The sequence below is a fragment of the Rattus norvegicus genome, chromosome 15 (assembly GCF_036323735.1).
Source record: "Rattus norvegicus strain BN/NHsdMcwi chromosome 15, GRCr8, whole genome shotgun sequence".
In the NCBI taxonomy this organism is placed as follows: domain Eukaryota; kingdom Metazoa; phylum Chordata; class Mammalia; order Rodentia; family Muridae; genus Rattus; species Rattus norvegicus.
In genome coordinates this window covers 81308071-81323866 of record NC_086033.1, presented here as the reverse complement: position 1 = coordinate 81323866, position 15796 = coordinate 81308071, and the positions used below count along the sequence as shown (strand labels likewise).

Here is a 15796-nt window from a genome sequence, read left to right as displayed (position 1 = left end):
TGGATATTATAGCATAGCCGTTTACAACGCTATAGTTAAGGTTGTGTCAGCATTTCCATTATAATAAACCCTCTGTTACAGGGGTTTATAACTTGTTGTAAAAATTTGCTCTGGGCTGAAACTTGACATACAATAACAGGCTTCTAGAAGGTAGCAATTGTTTTCGTTTCAAGTTAAAAAAAAAGTCTCCGTCCAACAAGTAATAAATAAATAAACATTTATTCTTTTCTAGCAGTCCTTCAAAGTTTTGTCATCGAGTAAAACAATCTTATGGGCTATTTGTTGGGTGACGACCCCTTCTTTGACTTCGTAAGGAACAGGAAAGGAAAATAAAAGCTAAGATAATGAAGCAAAACAACAAAAAGTCAGTTAATCAAGAGAAACGTATATAGTCAGGTAACTTTCTTCCATTGTGACCAAATTATGCTGTAATTTATGTCTCAGTATTTAGCAAATATTTGCACTCTCACAAATAGAATGTTTCCCTTCCATACTCTTCTTAACTACTTATCTCTTAAGTTACTTACACGCCCTAATTCAGACCATGTTTATTTAAAGGGAAAAGAGCCTAATAATTAGAAAGCAAATATGAAAAGTTGCAATTAAAGTCCCAATATCTAGTGGAAAAAGAGGACTAAAATATATCTGTCTGCCCTCACTGTCATTCAGCCCACCACTATTTTCAAGAGGATGACCTGATTTGAAAGGTGAAGGAATTTAATCTGAATTTATATTCTTGTTGCTGTTTCTCCCTCCTACCTTTTAACTGTTCAATGATCTCACTCTGCTTGCTATTTTAAGGATTATTTGTCTGAGCAGTCTTTCATACAACCCCACAGAGGGAATGGGCAACACTTACCTGGAAGTAGGTACATATAGGAACATATAACTAATTCATCATGAGGAGTTGACTACCCACTCTGGGAAGGATGCAGTTTTAGAATCTGAAAAACAATTCCACAGTGAATTTTTTTTCTTCGTTATCTATTTTCACCACTACGCTATTCTTCCCTTACCTGAGTTTGGATATTTCTTATTATGTGCCACAAACCCAGAGAAGTATTTTCTGACACTTGTGACCTTTATTCTGAATAAGCAGAAAGGGTTTAAGAGGAGTGAGGGAGGAATGGTGTTCTCCCACTGAACCATTTTGGAATTGCAAATAGATGATTATTATGTTCACACAGAAGCTTATGTCCCTGCATCTCTCTGCTGTAGGAAAAAAAAAAACACGGGATGCTATTTAAAACAATTTTAACCACCTCATCATTAAGTATCAAAACTGGTACCATAAAGTCACAGTGCTTGAAGTTAGGCAGGTCCTGATTCAGCTTCCCACCTTCTGTGCTTTGAGTAATTCATCTGCAAACTCTCTGCTTTTCACTAGAGAATACCACAGCCAGAGAAAAGTCCCATTCCTGTTCCTTAAGGAGAGGCAGAGAATTAGAATAGAAAGAGAGCCTAGGCACACAAAAGCCACCAAAATTCAGGCAGAGGGGTAAAAATGGGGATGGAAAAGTGTGGAATTTTAAAGTTTGAAGTCTGTACTTAAGGTAGCTAAGGTTTATCTGCTGGACTGTTTGGCGAGGCCCCGTGAGTCACAAAGGCTTGAGAGAGTTACTTGGCATTATTTCTCCATCTTCCATGGTTTACTGCTGAAATGCAAACATCAATTTTGGACTCTCTCCTGAGAAATCTTTAACAAAGTCAGTGAACTCCTGGTACCCTGATATCTTTCTAGATTTGTCAAACTGATAGCTCTTTAATAAACCTGTGACTGAAGTTTATCTTAGTCTGTGTGTTGGTTTTTTTTTTTTTTTAATTTCTATTAAGGAAACAGGTCCATTAGTAAACACACAGATGTAAAAATGGTCTTCTGTACTTAGCCATTGTGGTGTATTGTAGGACTGTTGAGAAACGTATTCCATTGTTAAGGCTGTTTGTGCCGGGTGTGCTAATGCAGTCTTTGATTGAGTGAATTAGCAGTCATAACAATCTGGCAGTCTGGCCATAGAAGTGTGCTCAAATTGATTTGTGTTATGGCTGGACTGGAAAATCTAGTGTTAGTTGTTTTTTGCCCTGGGGCATTGTTTGTACCAAACTCCACTTTTCATTTAATTTTCCAATACATTTTGAAAGATTGAAATGCTTGTGATCAACATTTGATCCACTTGCATTATTTAAAAAAAATCTGAAAGTAATTTCAGATTCCAAAAAAACCCTTGCTTTCAATTAGGATAAACATAATTAGAGTGACGTCGTGCTTAGAATGGTAAATCTGCCTTTGAATCTATTAAGCGTGTTTTCTCCTTGTCCTGTCAGTATAAAGAATTTAGTATAGATCTATAGCATACAGTTGTGATTTCTAACATATATGCTCCTAATGGAGTTTGCGAAAAATGAAAGAATAAAATTATAATGAAGCCTTAGTGTATCTCTTTTCATATATGCCTAAATTGCTGTTTCATTTAGAAATATCATAAAAACAACATGCTCAAAGCTTTCAGAACATTGTGAGCTATTAGAAGAATAGGTTCGTACACACATTGCACAGTTCCTCTATGCTTTCTTATGTTGCTAGAAATAATTAAGTTTCATTTTTTTTAAAAGAAAAACACCACACCAGTTGCTATATTGAAACTCTGAGGAATGAAGACCTGACTTATGCTAGACCTGTCAATAATTGTATCTTTCTTACGATCTTCTTCTTTGCAGTCATTTACCAGAATTATAATGCACCATGAATAAACCTAAAAAATGACTATCGATTACAGAGAAAGCTTTGTGAAATCATTTAGTCAGTTTCCCCACTTGAGAAATCAGTGAATGCAACCTGCCAATAGATAAGAACGGGAGAGATGTGATACAGTTCTGTGCCTCCCTGAGTTATCAAAAGGGTCAAAAATAAATCCCCACAGAATCCATCTTTTTATACTCAAATAAAATGATACTTACCAAATCCCAACTACAAGTCCATCTTTTTACACACTTATTCTTCCTTTTGGAAACCACAGGCTGTGGCAGCATGTTTTTATATGTCCCTATTTGCCACTGAGCCTTTTAACCAAATAGGATGCTCTCCTCACCCACTAGAGTGCCTGTTGTCATTCAGGTAATCAGAAGGGCTTTGGCTGCAACAGCTACTTTATATTTCTCACTGTCTCCTGCAAAGCTTACAGCTCGTCTCAAAACTGCATTTCACACTACGATGAAGTCTGTATCCTGTGCCGATTTTTGTGGCGTAAGAGATGATGAGACCATTCTTTTTATTAGTTCCTATTCTAACCGGCTCCTCAAATGGGGAAAGGAGGGGGAGGGGAGGGGAGGGGCCAGAAGAGGGCAGAAGGAGGGAAGAAAATACCTTCCCTGAACTGTACAAGCTAAGCTTCAAACGATATCCTAGGAAAGAAATTAAAGACTTCTTAATTAGGGCAGCAATTAAGCTTTCTTGGTAGCATTTTAATCAGCATAGGCCCTATCAAAGGACAAACAGAACGATTTGCAGGTCTTTGAATTTTAAACAGTCTTATTGATTTCAGCACAATGCGTCTTCACAAAACATGGGGAGAATTTTCTAATATCAGTTACAGTACTTTGAGTTTTGCTTATACAAATTGAATGAAGGTTAGGAAAGATGAGATGGAGGGAGAGTATCTTAAATAACCAGAGACGTAAAACAACAAACAGGGCAAAAGCTCTCAATGCTAAAGATTCAGTGGAGAATTTGAAATCTTCCTTAAGTTGATCTGTGTGCTGTGTTAAACACGGTTTGACCTCTTCATGGAAGGAAAGAGTTTCTCCAAAAATCGGAAAGGAAAAGATAAAGCCAATATGCTTTTTCAGGGGTTCTCTTTCCGGTGTATTTTATTTTTGCAACATTTGACTGTTCTAACCCTATTGTTTGCTGGAAGGAGCAAAAGGTGGTTCCTTGAAAAGGTTTAGAAACCTGAGGTGGGGGAGGGGAGGAGTCACATATAGGTAGAGAAATGGGCTCCCAAACGTTGCTTCCAAGGCTGGAAGCAGGGTGGGATTATGGCTTGCTACGCAGCACTGCTTCCCTTCCTGTTTGTCCCCTCAGAGTGTGGCAGATTTTGGAAGAGTGATAGTTTAAGGAAATGTAAGAACGGGAATGGTAAGGTCAGGCTTTGGCCACTTTAGTCGACTTTTCTGTTTGTGGTATCTGGACTTGAAATACTCCACAATTTACCATTTAAAAAGCACCTTAGACTCTATTGAAGTCAGGAATGGCATTCACAAAGAAATTAGTTTTCCCCCCTTCTTTCAGAGTTTAACACCTTCTAGAGTGTTGTATTTCACAAATGCAATAATTTGACATTTTAAAAATTTGCAATATTTCAAAGATATATTTTGATATTTGTGGATACATGCTGAACCCATGCTTTTAGTTAAGAATAGATTTGCTGATTCAAAAATTAATAAACCTCACCTCATTATGCTATCACACACTTGTTATCTAGGACAAACAGATGTGAAAGCTTCATCTGTCTTTGTAGAAGTTTATATACTTTTATGCAATGTTTTTTTAAAAATTCTTACATTGTAATAAAGTCTTCCAATACAAGTATTATTTATGCCCCCAAAGTTTAGCATACAAGAGTAAAAAGACAATAGTGTCATATTTCACTTTAGAAGATTCCTGTACCCTTTGACACTAAACTTCAAAGAGTTCAATAGATTTTTAAAAGATAAAAAGAAAAGTGATCATTTCAATACCTAAATGGCAAAAAAAAAAAAATCCTAAAATTTCTCAAAGCTAAGAGCCTGTTATAATAGTTTATTTCTTATGTCTGTCGAATGCTAGCTCCTTCTCACATCTTAGGAAATCTCTGAACATGTGTAGACAGGTTCAATGCCTCACTACTCCAGATTCCTAGAGATATAAGCAGCAAACACACAGAACCTATGCTCAGATGCTATGTTGCTCAAACATCCTCAAAGAAACGTCTCTGTGCAACAAGTTAGAGAAGACAGGAGGAGAAAAACGGGAGCTTGAGTCCCCTTATGCAGCCCCAAAGCACTATCCCTTCTCCTTTCTGTCTTTACAAGTCCCCCAGGAGGCTGAGTTTCTATTCTCATTATTTACAAACACATTCTCACCGAGAAACCAAAAAAAAAAAAAAAAAAAAAAAAGACTCTCCCAAAACATAGCAGGACTTTCCAAATAGGAAAGCAACCCCATAATTATTGTGTTAAATAACATGCTTTACACTCTCTTTGGATACTGAAGGAGAGGTGAGAGTTGATTACTGTGCAAGGCAGGTGAATTAATTAGAGTTTTGGGTAAGAAACACCAGTGTGTTTTTGCATTCCACTTTCTAATCTTCAAGGACAGCTGATCTCTTTAGAAATTTCTAGATATAGTAGTTATTCCTGACCAGTCTTTGGGAGGTGAAAGGGAAGTTGTTTTAATTCACTGGATTTCCATTCTACTAGGAAATAAGGAATTCTATCAGAAGCATCCATTATTCTTAAGTGACTTTCTTCCCGCAACTTGAAAACTCCTGAAATTTCTCTATCTTTATATAAACATTTTAATATAGAAAAAAAATCTTCGGATACACAAAATAGTCCACTCTGCTTACATGTGAATTTTCCTAAAAAATAAGTGCTCAACATTGATGAGCTGGAGATGGTTTTCCTTTTGTAACTGCTTGCACAAATGCTCCGGCGTGGTGTGTGTGTGTGTGTGTGTGTGTGTGTGTGTGTGTGTGTGTGTGTGTGATCCTAAATCCTTGAAGGTGTGCTGGCAGCTGTGCCACCGCTCTTTCAGTCCTCAGGCGTTTGCTCAGAACCTTTTTTGGGGGGCGGGTGGGTGGGTGGGAGCTAAGAGTCTTCTGGGAAACCACAGAGTAGGTGGCAGGCAATGTAACGGTAGCAGTGCCAGAGAAGTAGATGACCAGCTCTCTCTCCCTCTCTCGGATCACCACTCTAGGGCCCTGGCTTTTCTAGGGCTTTCCTCCCACCCTTTCTCTCCGTACCCCCAACCCCCCGTTTTCTACCCACCCTCCCCCCCTTTCCTCCGTCTCGCGCTCTTGGAGTCTGCGCTCCGAGTTCCTGGTTGGATAATTTGGGTTAATACTAGTAAGTGAGGTTTTCGCGGCTTCAAAGGGTATTTCAAGTATCCAGAGCTCCTCCCCTCTGCACCGTGTGACAACAACAACTCGTCCAGCCGGCAGCCTGCACTTTCAGCTCATTTTCTCTCTGTCATTCCCCTCTCAATCTTTGATCAATGTACTTGCCAGGGAGAACCCAAGTCCCTCAACCCTCCTCCTTTTCACCTTCATCCTTAACTTTGTGCTAGAGCGGGACCCACACACCACCAGCCGACCCTCCCCGCCCCCCCCGCCTCCCCCCCAGAGCAGCCCGCGATCCCAGCCCCGAGAGAGGACTCGCATTTCGACTTGCGGGACACTTTTGTGCGTTTCTCTCTCGAGCGCCTCTCGCGCTCGCCCCTCCTGCGCTCGCTCTTTCTTACCCTCACCTCCTTTTCTCCTCTTCTCTCCCTCTTCCCAACTAGGGTTCTTTCCTAGAGTGCTTGTTGTCTCTGCCCCCCCCTCGATCCTTGTCCCCCTTTCTCCCCCTTCCCCTCTGGGGGGTGTGTGGCAACTTTTCCCCCTCGCTTCTCCTCCTTCTGTTTCCCCTTATATGTGACCATGGCAGTGCCGGCGGCTTTGATCCCTCCGACCCAGCTGGTCCCCCCTCAACCCCCGATCTCCACTTCTGCTTCCTCCTCTGGCACCACCACCTCCACCTCCTCGGCGACCTCGTCACCGGCTCCATCCATCGGACCCCCGGCGTCGTCTGGGCCAACTCTGTTCCGGCCGGAGCCCATTGCCTCTTCTGCTTCTTCTTCAGCGGCGACCACAGTCACCTCTCCTGGTGGCGGCGGCAGCGGAGGCGGCGGTGGCAGCGGCGGCAACGGAGGCGGCGGCGGCGGGAGCAACTGCAACCCTAGCCTGGCGGCCGGGAGCAACGGCGGCGGCGGCGGCGTTAGCGCTGGCGGCGGCGGCGCCTCCAGCACCCCCATCACCGCGAGCACCGGCAGCAGCAGCAGTAGCAGCAGCAGCAGCAGTAGCAGCAGCAGCAGCAGCAGTAGCAGCAGCAGCAGCAGTAGTAGCAGCAGCTGCGGCCCCCTCCCTGGGAAACCCGTGTACTCAACCCCGTCCCCAGTGGAAAACACCCCCCAGAATAATGAGTGCAAAATGGTGGATCTGAGAGGGGCCAAAGTGGCTTCCTTCACGGTGGAGGGCTGCGAGCTGATCTGCCTGCCCCAGGCTTTCGACCTGTTCCTGAAGCACTTGGTGGGGGGCTTGCACACCGTCTACACCAAGCTGAAGAGGTTGGAGATCACGCCGGTGGTGTGCAATGTGGAACAGGTTCGCATCCTGAGGGGACTGGGGGCCATCCAGCCCGGAGTCAACCGCTGCAAACTCATCTCCAGGAAGGACTTCGAGACCCTCTACAATGACTGCACCAACGCCAGGTAAAGAGCGGAGGGGAACCTCCTGTCGCCCTGGTCCTTTCCCACCCTCCTGCTCGCCCTTCCCCTGCTCCCTTCCCGGCGCCGCCCGCTCAGCGCGTCCGCGAGCCGCGAGCCGCGCGCCCTAGCGAGCGCGGCCCTTTCCTGTCGGTCCCCGGGGTTAGTCTCCTTCGCCCGACCTCCTGGATGAGTTCGCACCGCTCGCGGTCGGATCTGTGCGGGCCGGGTCTTCCTGCTGTTCCCCAGGGCATTCGGGCCAGGTTGCTGCTGCATTTGAGATGCAGAGTGGGAAACAGGAGGAAGGTGCCTTCCCAGGAGTCACAACCCCTTCCCGGGTGGCGCTGGTGACCTGCACCCATTCCGGGAACTACTGCCTGAGTGTGCACTCCTGGGTCCTGGGTTCCTCCGGAAGCCTTTGGGCAGCTCTGGGATAGGAGGGAGGTCGTGACCCTAATCCCTCAGGGTTCAGAAGCTAGGGGATGTGCTCTGGGATGGGGATGGGGGCTCCTCTAGTAAGAAAAGAGGGTGGGCTGGCAGCTGAGAGCCGCGCTGAGAAGTCAGCAGGGGAACAGTACCCGGGGCGCTGAGAACAGAAGGGGTAATCCGAGAGTTCAAGCAAAGAGTTCAGCCTCACGTCCTAGAGGGAAGCTTAAGTAGGGGAGGGGTTTTTGTGAGCGCGCATGTGTGTGTGTTTGTGTCTCCGTGTGTGTGTGTGTGTGTGTGTGTGTGTGTGTGTGTGTGTAAAGAAAAAAAGAAGTACGTTTGCCTTGCCCCGGGGCACAAACACGTTTTGTTCTTTAGGCGATGACCTGCTGCCCCAGACTCTTGGAAGCTGAAATGGAGAGGTGGGGAAGAAAGAACAGGACTTGCTCGCCCTCTTTTCAAAGTGCGATTTATCGGCCTTCTTTCTTTTTTTCTTTTCACTTTCTTTTCTGAGATGAGTAACTCAGGAAATGAGCAGGTGTACATTTTGCCATAGGATGCTAAGGGCTTGAATACTTTTCGCCTAGTCTTCCATGTAAAGCATGTGCACCCTGTGCACGGAGATGGCCTTGGGACAGTCCCTGACCCAACCAGTTTTATGCTAATGAACGCTCGCTGCAGGAGGATCTACCGAGAGGGGGCGGGAGTGGGGCAACTTGTCAGTTTCGGGGTAGAAATGATCCAGCTGTTGAAGAGGGATAAGTTCAGAGGTTCTGGGAGAAAGAGAGTAGGGAAAGTTGGAGACCATAAGCAGGCACTTGGGAACTAGGCGAAAATATTCATATATATAAAAACTTTGGTACCTTTAGAATAAACTTAATGGTGAGGGGAAGAAAGCAGGAGTTCTTAGCAGGATAAGGAAACCGGCCAGGAGAGGTGAGAAGGCAATAGTTAAGACCAGTAGGAAATAGAGGCCCAAAGCCACCATTTATTTCTTCTTCGAGACTCTTCCTCTGTAGGGTCTGGGAAGAAAAGGGAAAAGACTGGAACTCCATCCCAACCTAACTCACCTAGCTAGAAATTCTTTTCTGTGTTTATTTGATGTACCTATCCTGACCTCTTTTTTCAGCTGTGGGGTGTGTGTGTGTGTGTGTGTGTGTGTGTGTGTGTGTGTATCCCTTTCGCGCATACGTGCGCGCACACATGCTTCTGCTGGATCCGGTGGATGGCCAGATGGCAGTGGGCACGGTGAGCATGCTGATCGCTAAATGCCATTTAGTCAGATAACTGTCATCCTGGTTGTCCAGAAGATCTCATATTGGTCCAAAACCCGTCGTAAAAAACTACCACAAGCAACCAGAACATTGTTGTAGAGTTATGAACGATGCATGGTAAAACTGGAAGTCAGTTCAGACACTTCTGCTGCTGTCACCTTGATTCTGTGACAAATTGAGATGCAGTTTTCCTCTTTACTAACGAAATGCCTGCTCTTCTCCCAATGTCCATTGTGTTTCTGGTGCTGGATAATCAACAGTCATTTTACATATGAAGGCACACACGGGCGTGAACACACACACACACACACACACACACACACACACACACCCTGTGAGAAACTCCTTATAGTGACTCTGTGATATTATGAAACCAAGACTTTAAATGCTAATTTTAGTCATATAATTGAAAGATAATCTTAAACGTACTTTTTAAAAAAAAGTTTTCTCTTTACTTTCTTTCCTGCTCTTTCCAGTCTCCCTAATCATCATTCTTTTCTCCCTCTTTACATCTTTCCTTCCCAGAGGTTCGCAACAGTTCCGGAGTCTTAAGTTGCAAGGCCAAAGATCAGTTAAACCCAGTAGAATTGTTTATCCCTTTAAAATATCTCATCTGTACCATAATATTTTTCATTTGGCCTTAATATGTGATTAAATGTCTTGTTCTAACATCCTACTTCAAGCTATTCTTCGGCAGGGAAAGTGCTGACTGACTATTAAATTTTGATTTTATATCAAATAAAAAGCCTGCTCAACTTAAACACATGGAAATGTTATCCCGAGAAGAGGTGAATACATACTTACCTAGGTTCTCCAAACAGCACCATAAGCCAAGAAATGGAAAGTTGCATTTGAACTTTCTCTTGTCACAAATATACAATTTGCATATAAGCACATTACTGGTTGAATGGTAATGATAAGGGTTATGTTTTCATTTCTTTATTTTGAAAGCAATAGCTGGTATACTTTGTACTTTGAACTTGAAAACTATTTTTTTTTCATTTAAATCTGGTTTATGTTTTGGTGTTAGGACTTGATTTTTATTACTCTAGATTCCAGTGACATCTTTCACCCTAATTTATCTCTGTTCTGGGTGTTTAACTGATCAAGGGAAAATTTGTTCATTGTCCTACTGAAAATATAGAAGAAGTAGGAACATTTCTCGTATATGATTAGTCATATAGATAAACATTGTGTGCTGTGTATACAATATGAGTCTGTGATGTCAAATTTTAGTATTATCAGCTGCTTAAAGATATATATCTAATGAGGATTCAGCAATATTTAATTTTCAGGGGACTTTTAGGATGCTAAAAAAAGTAATGTTAAAGGAAAGAAACATTAATAAACTTTTTTGAGAGTGACTCAGGAACAGTAACAAATCTTAAGGTGGATTTAATTTGCTTGGGGCTATTGCATTAGTATGCTTTCTATGAAAATTAGAGTAAATGTTGAAGCCATCTGTCACTACCACTAGGAGAAGAAAAAGGCACTGTTACCTCCTAGATAGTAAAGCTAAAAAAAAAAAATACAGGTCTCAAAACACCGAAGAAAAATCTAAGGGAAATCCATTTGAAAGTTGTTAAAAGACAAAGTCTGACCTTGATAAGTTTCCTCCAATTATTATTTTAAAACTAAACATTAGTCGTCTGAACTTGGCTGTTGCCGCGGAGGTCAGTTAATTAACTGCTAACCATTAAATAACAACAACAACAAAAAGTCATTATGTCCACGGTCAAGTCTGTTTGTGTCAGTCAATTGCTTGTTTGTTGATTTGGATTAAAGTTTGATTTTTTTTCTGTGAATTCATAGAATGAAAAGTGATTCTCGCATTTGTTATCTCAAATGCTTCTTTTCTTGATTATTGGAGAAAGATGATTTTATTTCTTTGTTTTTTTTTAAGACAGATTATGACTTGGCTTCTGTGTAGCCTGAGATTTGCAAAGTTTTTTTTTTAATTTAAACAGACTACCTCATTCAACCTTTCACATACATTCAGAACAGCATTCTTTTGTCTTTAAAGTAGATGCTATCCATGAACATAAATTGGAAGATATGCCAAGCCTTTCATGTTTCAGGGTCATATCTGAATGCAGTTTTGCTGTTAGAACTGTAGATTTCCCAGTAATTCTTTGCTTTATTTTTCTTGTCAAGGGTTTTTAATAAAGATAGAATCCTGGGGCAGTATTTATTTAACATTTTCCCGTTGTCTGCTCTGCATTGACAAGGGATTTTCAACACAAATACAGATTCACTCACTTCTGACAGACAGTAATGACTCCTGGCACAGAGAAATTTAAGAATTATTTCATATGAAGAGACTATGCTTTTGAAGTGTTTGTGTTATGTTGGATTAATGATTCCCATAAAACCAAGTGTCTCATTTTATAACATTTCAAAAAGAGAGCGACATGATTAGCCATGAAATATGGAAGCTAGTTTGGATTTATAACTTATTTCTTTCTGATTTACAAATGTTAGAAAATTATAGCTTAATTACTAATATATTAATGAGACTATCACCTGGTAGTATAGACCTTAAGTTTTTGAGTTATGTAGCTAATATTTGTTCCCTGTAGTTAGTTTTGAACATAATTATTGTTAAAAATGTGCATGTCTACATTTTTTTTTTACTTTTAGGAAAAATTTAAGTAAATGTTACGATGAAATAAATTTAATTTTCACAAATAATATCTTATTTTTAGAGCTTCAAATTTTCTTTCCACACCCAGTTTCCTTACCCATGCCCAGTTTCCTTATACAAAATTTAATAAATTTGATCCAGGTTTTTAAAAATCATCTCTTTATTAGTCAATGCTTGCAGGGTTTTTTTTTTTTTTATTCTGTTTGCTTAATCTACTGCATTTCATGGGAGTTGGATGTAAATTAGTGAGACAAATATCAGACACCTCTTTTTTCCTTACTTACCTCCCCTGTCCCCTGGGATGTGACACCCAATATTGATTAAAGTCTTGGCAGGGTTTGGGCATAAATCACTCCTTTCTTTGGCGATTTACTACATGTGATTCACCAACATACGAAAACATAATATGGTTTATTGTTTCTCATTTGATGTTTGTTTCCGGAATGTAAATAGCATTTGCAAATTAGCTTAATTTGCAACCAAGTAGTTGTCATTTTAAGAACACAGGGTGATTTGACTATCAATCAGTAGTACATTTCAAGTTATTTTATTCAGTTGTTTCCTACAATTGTCTTTGTCAATCAAGTAAAATAGTTATTTTAATAGTATTGTATCAGCAACACAAAATACAGCTTTGCAAATTGCACTAGGCAGTGGAACTCTTACAGGTTGCAAATTGTCTCCTTTTGAATCTCTGCTCGAAGAGAACAGTTTAAAACAAGCCTTCTGAGTAGGCACAGGTGAGTTTTCTGCTTTTTATTAAATATTTGGTTGTAAGTATGTCTTGGGTTCTTTGCTACATTTCGATTATGTCTGAATTTTATTTTTTCAAGGTTATCATGTTTCAAGATGCCAACCCCAAAATATCATAGTGAGCTATGTGTTTTGGAAATGGTAGGAAACATGAAGTTGATAAGAGGTATCTGAGTGTTTAAATGAGGTTCATTTCAGGTTTCACCTGGTTTCATTTAACTTGTTACAAAGACTAGAATGAGGCTATCACTGACTAGCAAGTGTCAGTTTCTAATCTGAGGTAGTGGCTTCTAATTGGTCAATATGAGGTGCTGTGTATAAGAATAAATGTTTATTTATTTATAACTATAAGTGCTCCAACGAAAATAACCTATATAAGCTTTCATATTTTCAGCTTTTGAGATACACCGAGAGGCCTCTTTTCTATTGTATTTGTTGTATTTATTGTTGGTCAAAGTATGAAATGTTGAATTAGAAAACAAAGCACTTAATTGAGCTTAAAGTCTAGCACAGAAAGCTCTGTTACCAAACGGATATATTTACCTCAGGCCTGACAGAGCTTTGTACAAACGCAAACCTACATGACATTAAAATTGATTTATTTTCCTTCTAAATTTCCCAGAAGTGTTTTAGGCAAAATACTTTTATGATAAAATAGCTGAGTTTTTAAAAAGTGTCTTTTTTTTAAAGCTGTGTTGGATATACACATGACTGTTAGAATAGTGTGATCAGTTAACAAAATAGTGTTTCAGAAACCAGAAATACCCAGATTAAGGTAGTTGTAGTTTGTTCTAATAAGTTGTTATTGGATTAACAAGCTTAAGGCACACACACACACACACACACACACACACACACGTGCACATTTATTTATATATTTATTTAATTATTTATTTCAAAGAGTTCTGATGGTCTGCGAATGTCTGTTCATTGCTGTTGACCTGTAGGCAGTGAATGATTAACTTTAGGCAGAGTATCTATTTATAAGTACAAATCCAGCCATATAAGGAAATGATTCAGGTTAGCCCATCAACCAAGTGAAAGGCTTCAAACCAGGGGCATTGAAATTGCCTTGGTTTACACTGATGGATTTCTACAGCAGCAAACAACATTCTTAATTTCCCAATTGAGAAATTCATCTTTAGATTTTCTTCTAGATTGGATGCTATACCTGCCAATGGATGAAGTTTGTTAAAAATTGCAATCTGTCGATAATCTGGGCACAATTAACTTGACTTAAAGTTGGTCAAATATTTCAATGTGGGATTCTTTTGTGTTTTTAACCATATGAGATTTGGTCGCACACTGTAAAGTACAACTTTTTAAATTGCAAAACTCACTATGTCCTTTAATTGGTCTTAATTTTGGGGGGTGATTTTTTTTGTAATGAAGTATTCTAAACTATGCAACCCAGAAAACTGTTGGTGCATAGCCGGAAACAAGTTTCAAGAGCAATGAGACAAACTAAGGGGAGAATAAGAATCTAAATGCAGAATTCAAAACTGTCCTTGTCTAGACAGATTACGATACCTGGAATGTACCCACACTTCTTGGAATATGTTAATTGAAATAAGCCAGGCACAGGAAGACAAATACTACATTTGTTAACTTACGTGTGGAATCTTGAAAAGTTCAAAGTAGAAAAGCATGTTAAAAGAGTGGTTACCAAGGACTGAGAGGGATGTTGGTCATACATACAGACATAGCTTTAGCAAGATAGGAAGAGAAAGTTCATGAGAATTTCATTTCCTTATTTTTGTATTTGTTTCTGCACATGGTTCCTGTATGCAAACCATCTAAAGTCTGAGGGAGAAGTTGTATGTACTATTAAAACATGCCTTTCACAAAGTGAACATTGAAGCAGGCAGGAGGATCCAGGTTTCATGAGTCACGTTGGATGATGCTATCTTTCCTCAGTAGAAATGAACAAAGTAAATACAAAGAAGGAACAATACACAATGTTGAATTGGCTTTGCCTTTATATAGTATCAAATGCTTCTACATAGTTTGATTGCTTTTTCCAGCACAACAGGAAAAATAGTCTCATTCTTATCAAGGACTATCAAATTATATATCAGGAAATTTGGCCAGTTGGGGAGGCAAACACTGAATAGAAACAGAAACTTCTGGGACAATTACTTCTTAATTCATGTTAAGGCGTACTGGCCATATATTAACGGAAAAGCAATGTTCATATTAATCAAGAAAGATTTTACTCACCTGGCATGTAAAATATTTTCTTAAAATCATAAACAGTATTCTGAACTTTTACTAGCGACAATTAAGAGTCTGTACTAATAATAGCATTATTATGTTAAAGACATCCCATTGATGTGCCAATCAAGTGAATGGCTTGAAGGAGAAACCTTTGAGTTCCTTACAGCTTTGAGAGAATTGGCTGATACTTGCAACTCTATTCTGATTTCCTACCTTTAAACTTTGTTTAACCTTCTTCTCAGAAAGGATATTTCTTGAGTCAGACACGTGTTAGCTTGACCTTTGAACTTTAAGAGAATGACTTCAGCCACTTCATTTTTCATATTGCCAGCCATAATTGTTCTATTAGGAGAGATATCCTTGCATGTGCAACAGGTGTAAAAATTTTACCAATAGTTTGGAGATAGCTATAATGAATGTTTTTCTTTATGTAAATTTTATTTTTCTTGATGGCAATGTACAAATGACGGAAGTGATTTTAATACATTTAGAAGAAAACCTTTACATATATGTACATGTGCGTACTTAACAACTGTTGGATATAGGCCAGGAGACAATGACTGACACTAGAATTGTCCTCAGTTTGCTTGTTGGTATTCCATAAAGCATAAAATACATTTGCAAAAAAGGTTTTAATTCACAGTGACATTTGCTAAGGAGATGGGACTTTAATTTTAGAGTAAAGAATTAGGAATCTGCAGTTAAATATTTTAAATGTAGTTAAAATATATAAGAGTCTGTGACTATTGGGACCATAACTAAAATTTAATACATTTCCTGTGTTTATTGTAACTAAAATGTGCTGTTAATCCTCTAACTAGAGTGTACCAATGAGAATTATTTGTATGAAGAAATATTAAATGATGGGATACCAAACTATAGGCATTTCTAAATAGCACTAAATGTGCTTGATGTTCTCACTTCAACGGTTTTGTCGCTTTACTTAACTCCTTTCTGAACTTTAGAGGATGCTTCTCATTTAGA

The 15796-nt window shown here is 39.9% G+C and overlaps 1 protein-coding gene and 1 long non-coding RNA gene across 4 annotated transcripts in view; one reads left to right on the top strand and one right to left on the bottom strand.

Moving 5' to 3' along the window:
* Positions 1-200: 200 nt before the first annotated feature.
* On the bottom strand, positions 201-6040 carry LOC103693764 (uncharacterized). Its single transcript, XR_596248.3, has 2 exons — positions 860-6040; positions 201-336 (listed from the first exon to the last, which is right to left on the bottom strand). It is a non-coding gene; the product is annotated as an uncharacterized LOC103693764 (long non-coding RNA).
* Positions 6041-6120: 80 nt separating this feature from the next.
* Positions 6121-15796, top strand: part of Dach1 (dachshund family transcription factor 1) — a 381684-nt gene continuing 372008 nt past the window's right edge. The window contains exon 1 of one of the 3 annotated variants that reach the window (XM_039093964.2): positions 6121-7504. In XM_039093964.2, coding sequence (XP_038949892.1) covers positions 6675-7504 — 830 coding nt within the window. In that variant the 5' untranslated portion in view covers positions 6121-6674. Of the gene's footprint in view, positions 7505-7539; positions 12583-15796 lie in introns of those variants that run through there. The other 2 variants (NM_001427593.1, XM_063274321.1) reach the window with 2 other exon arrangements.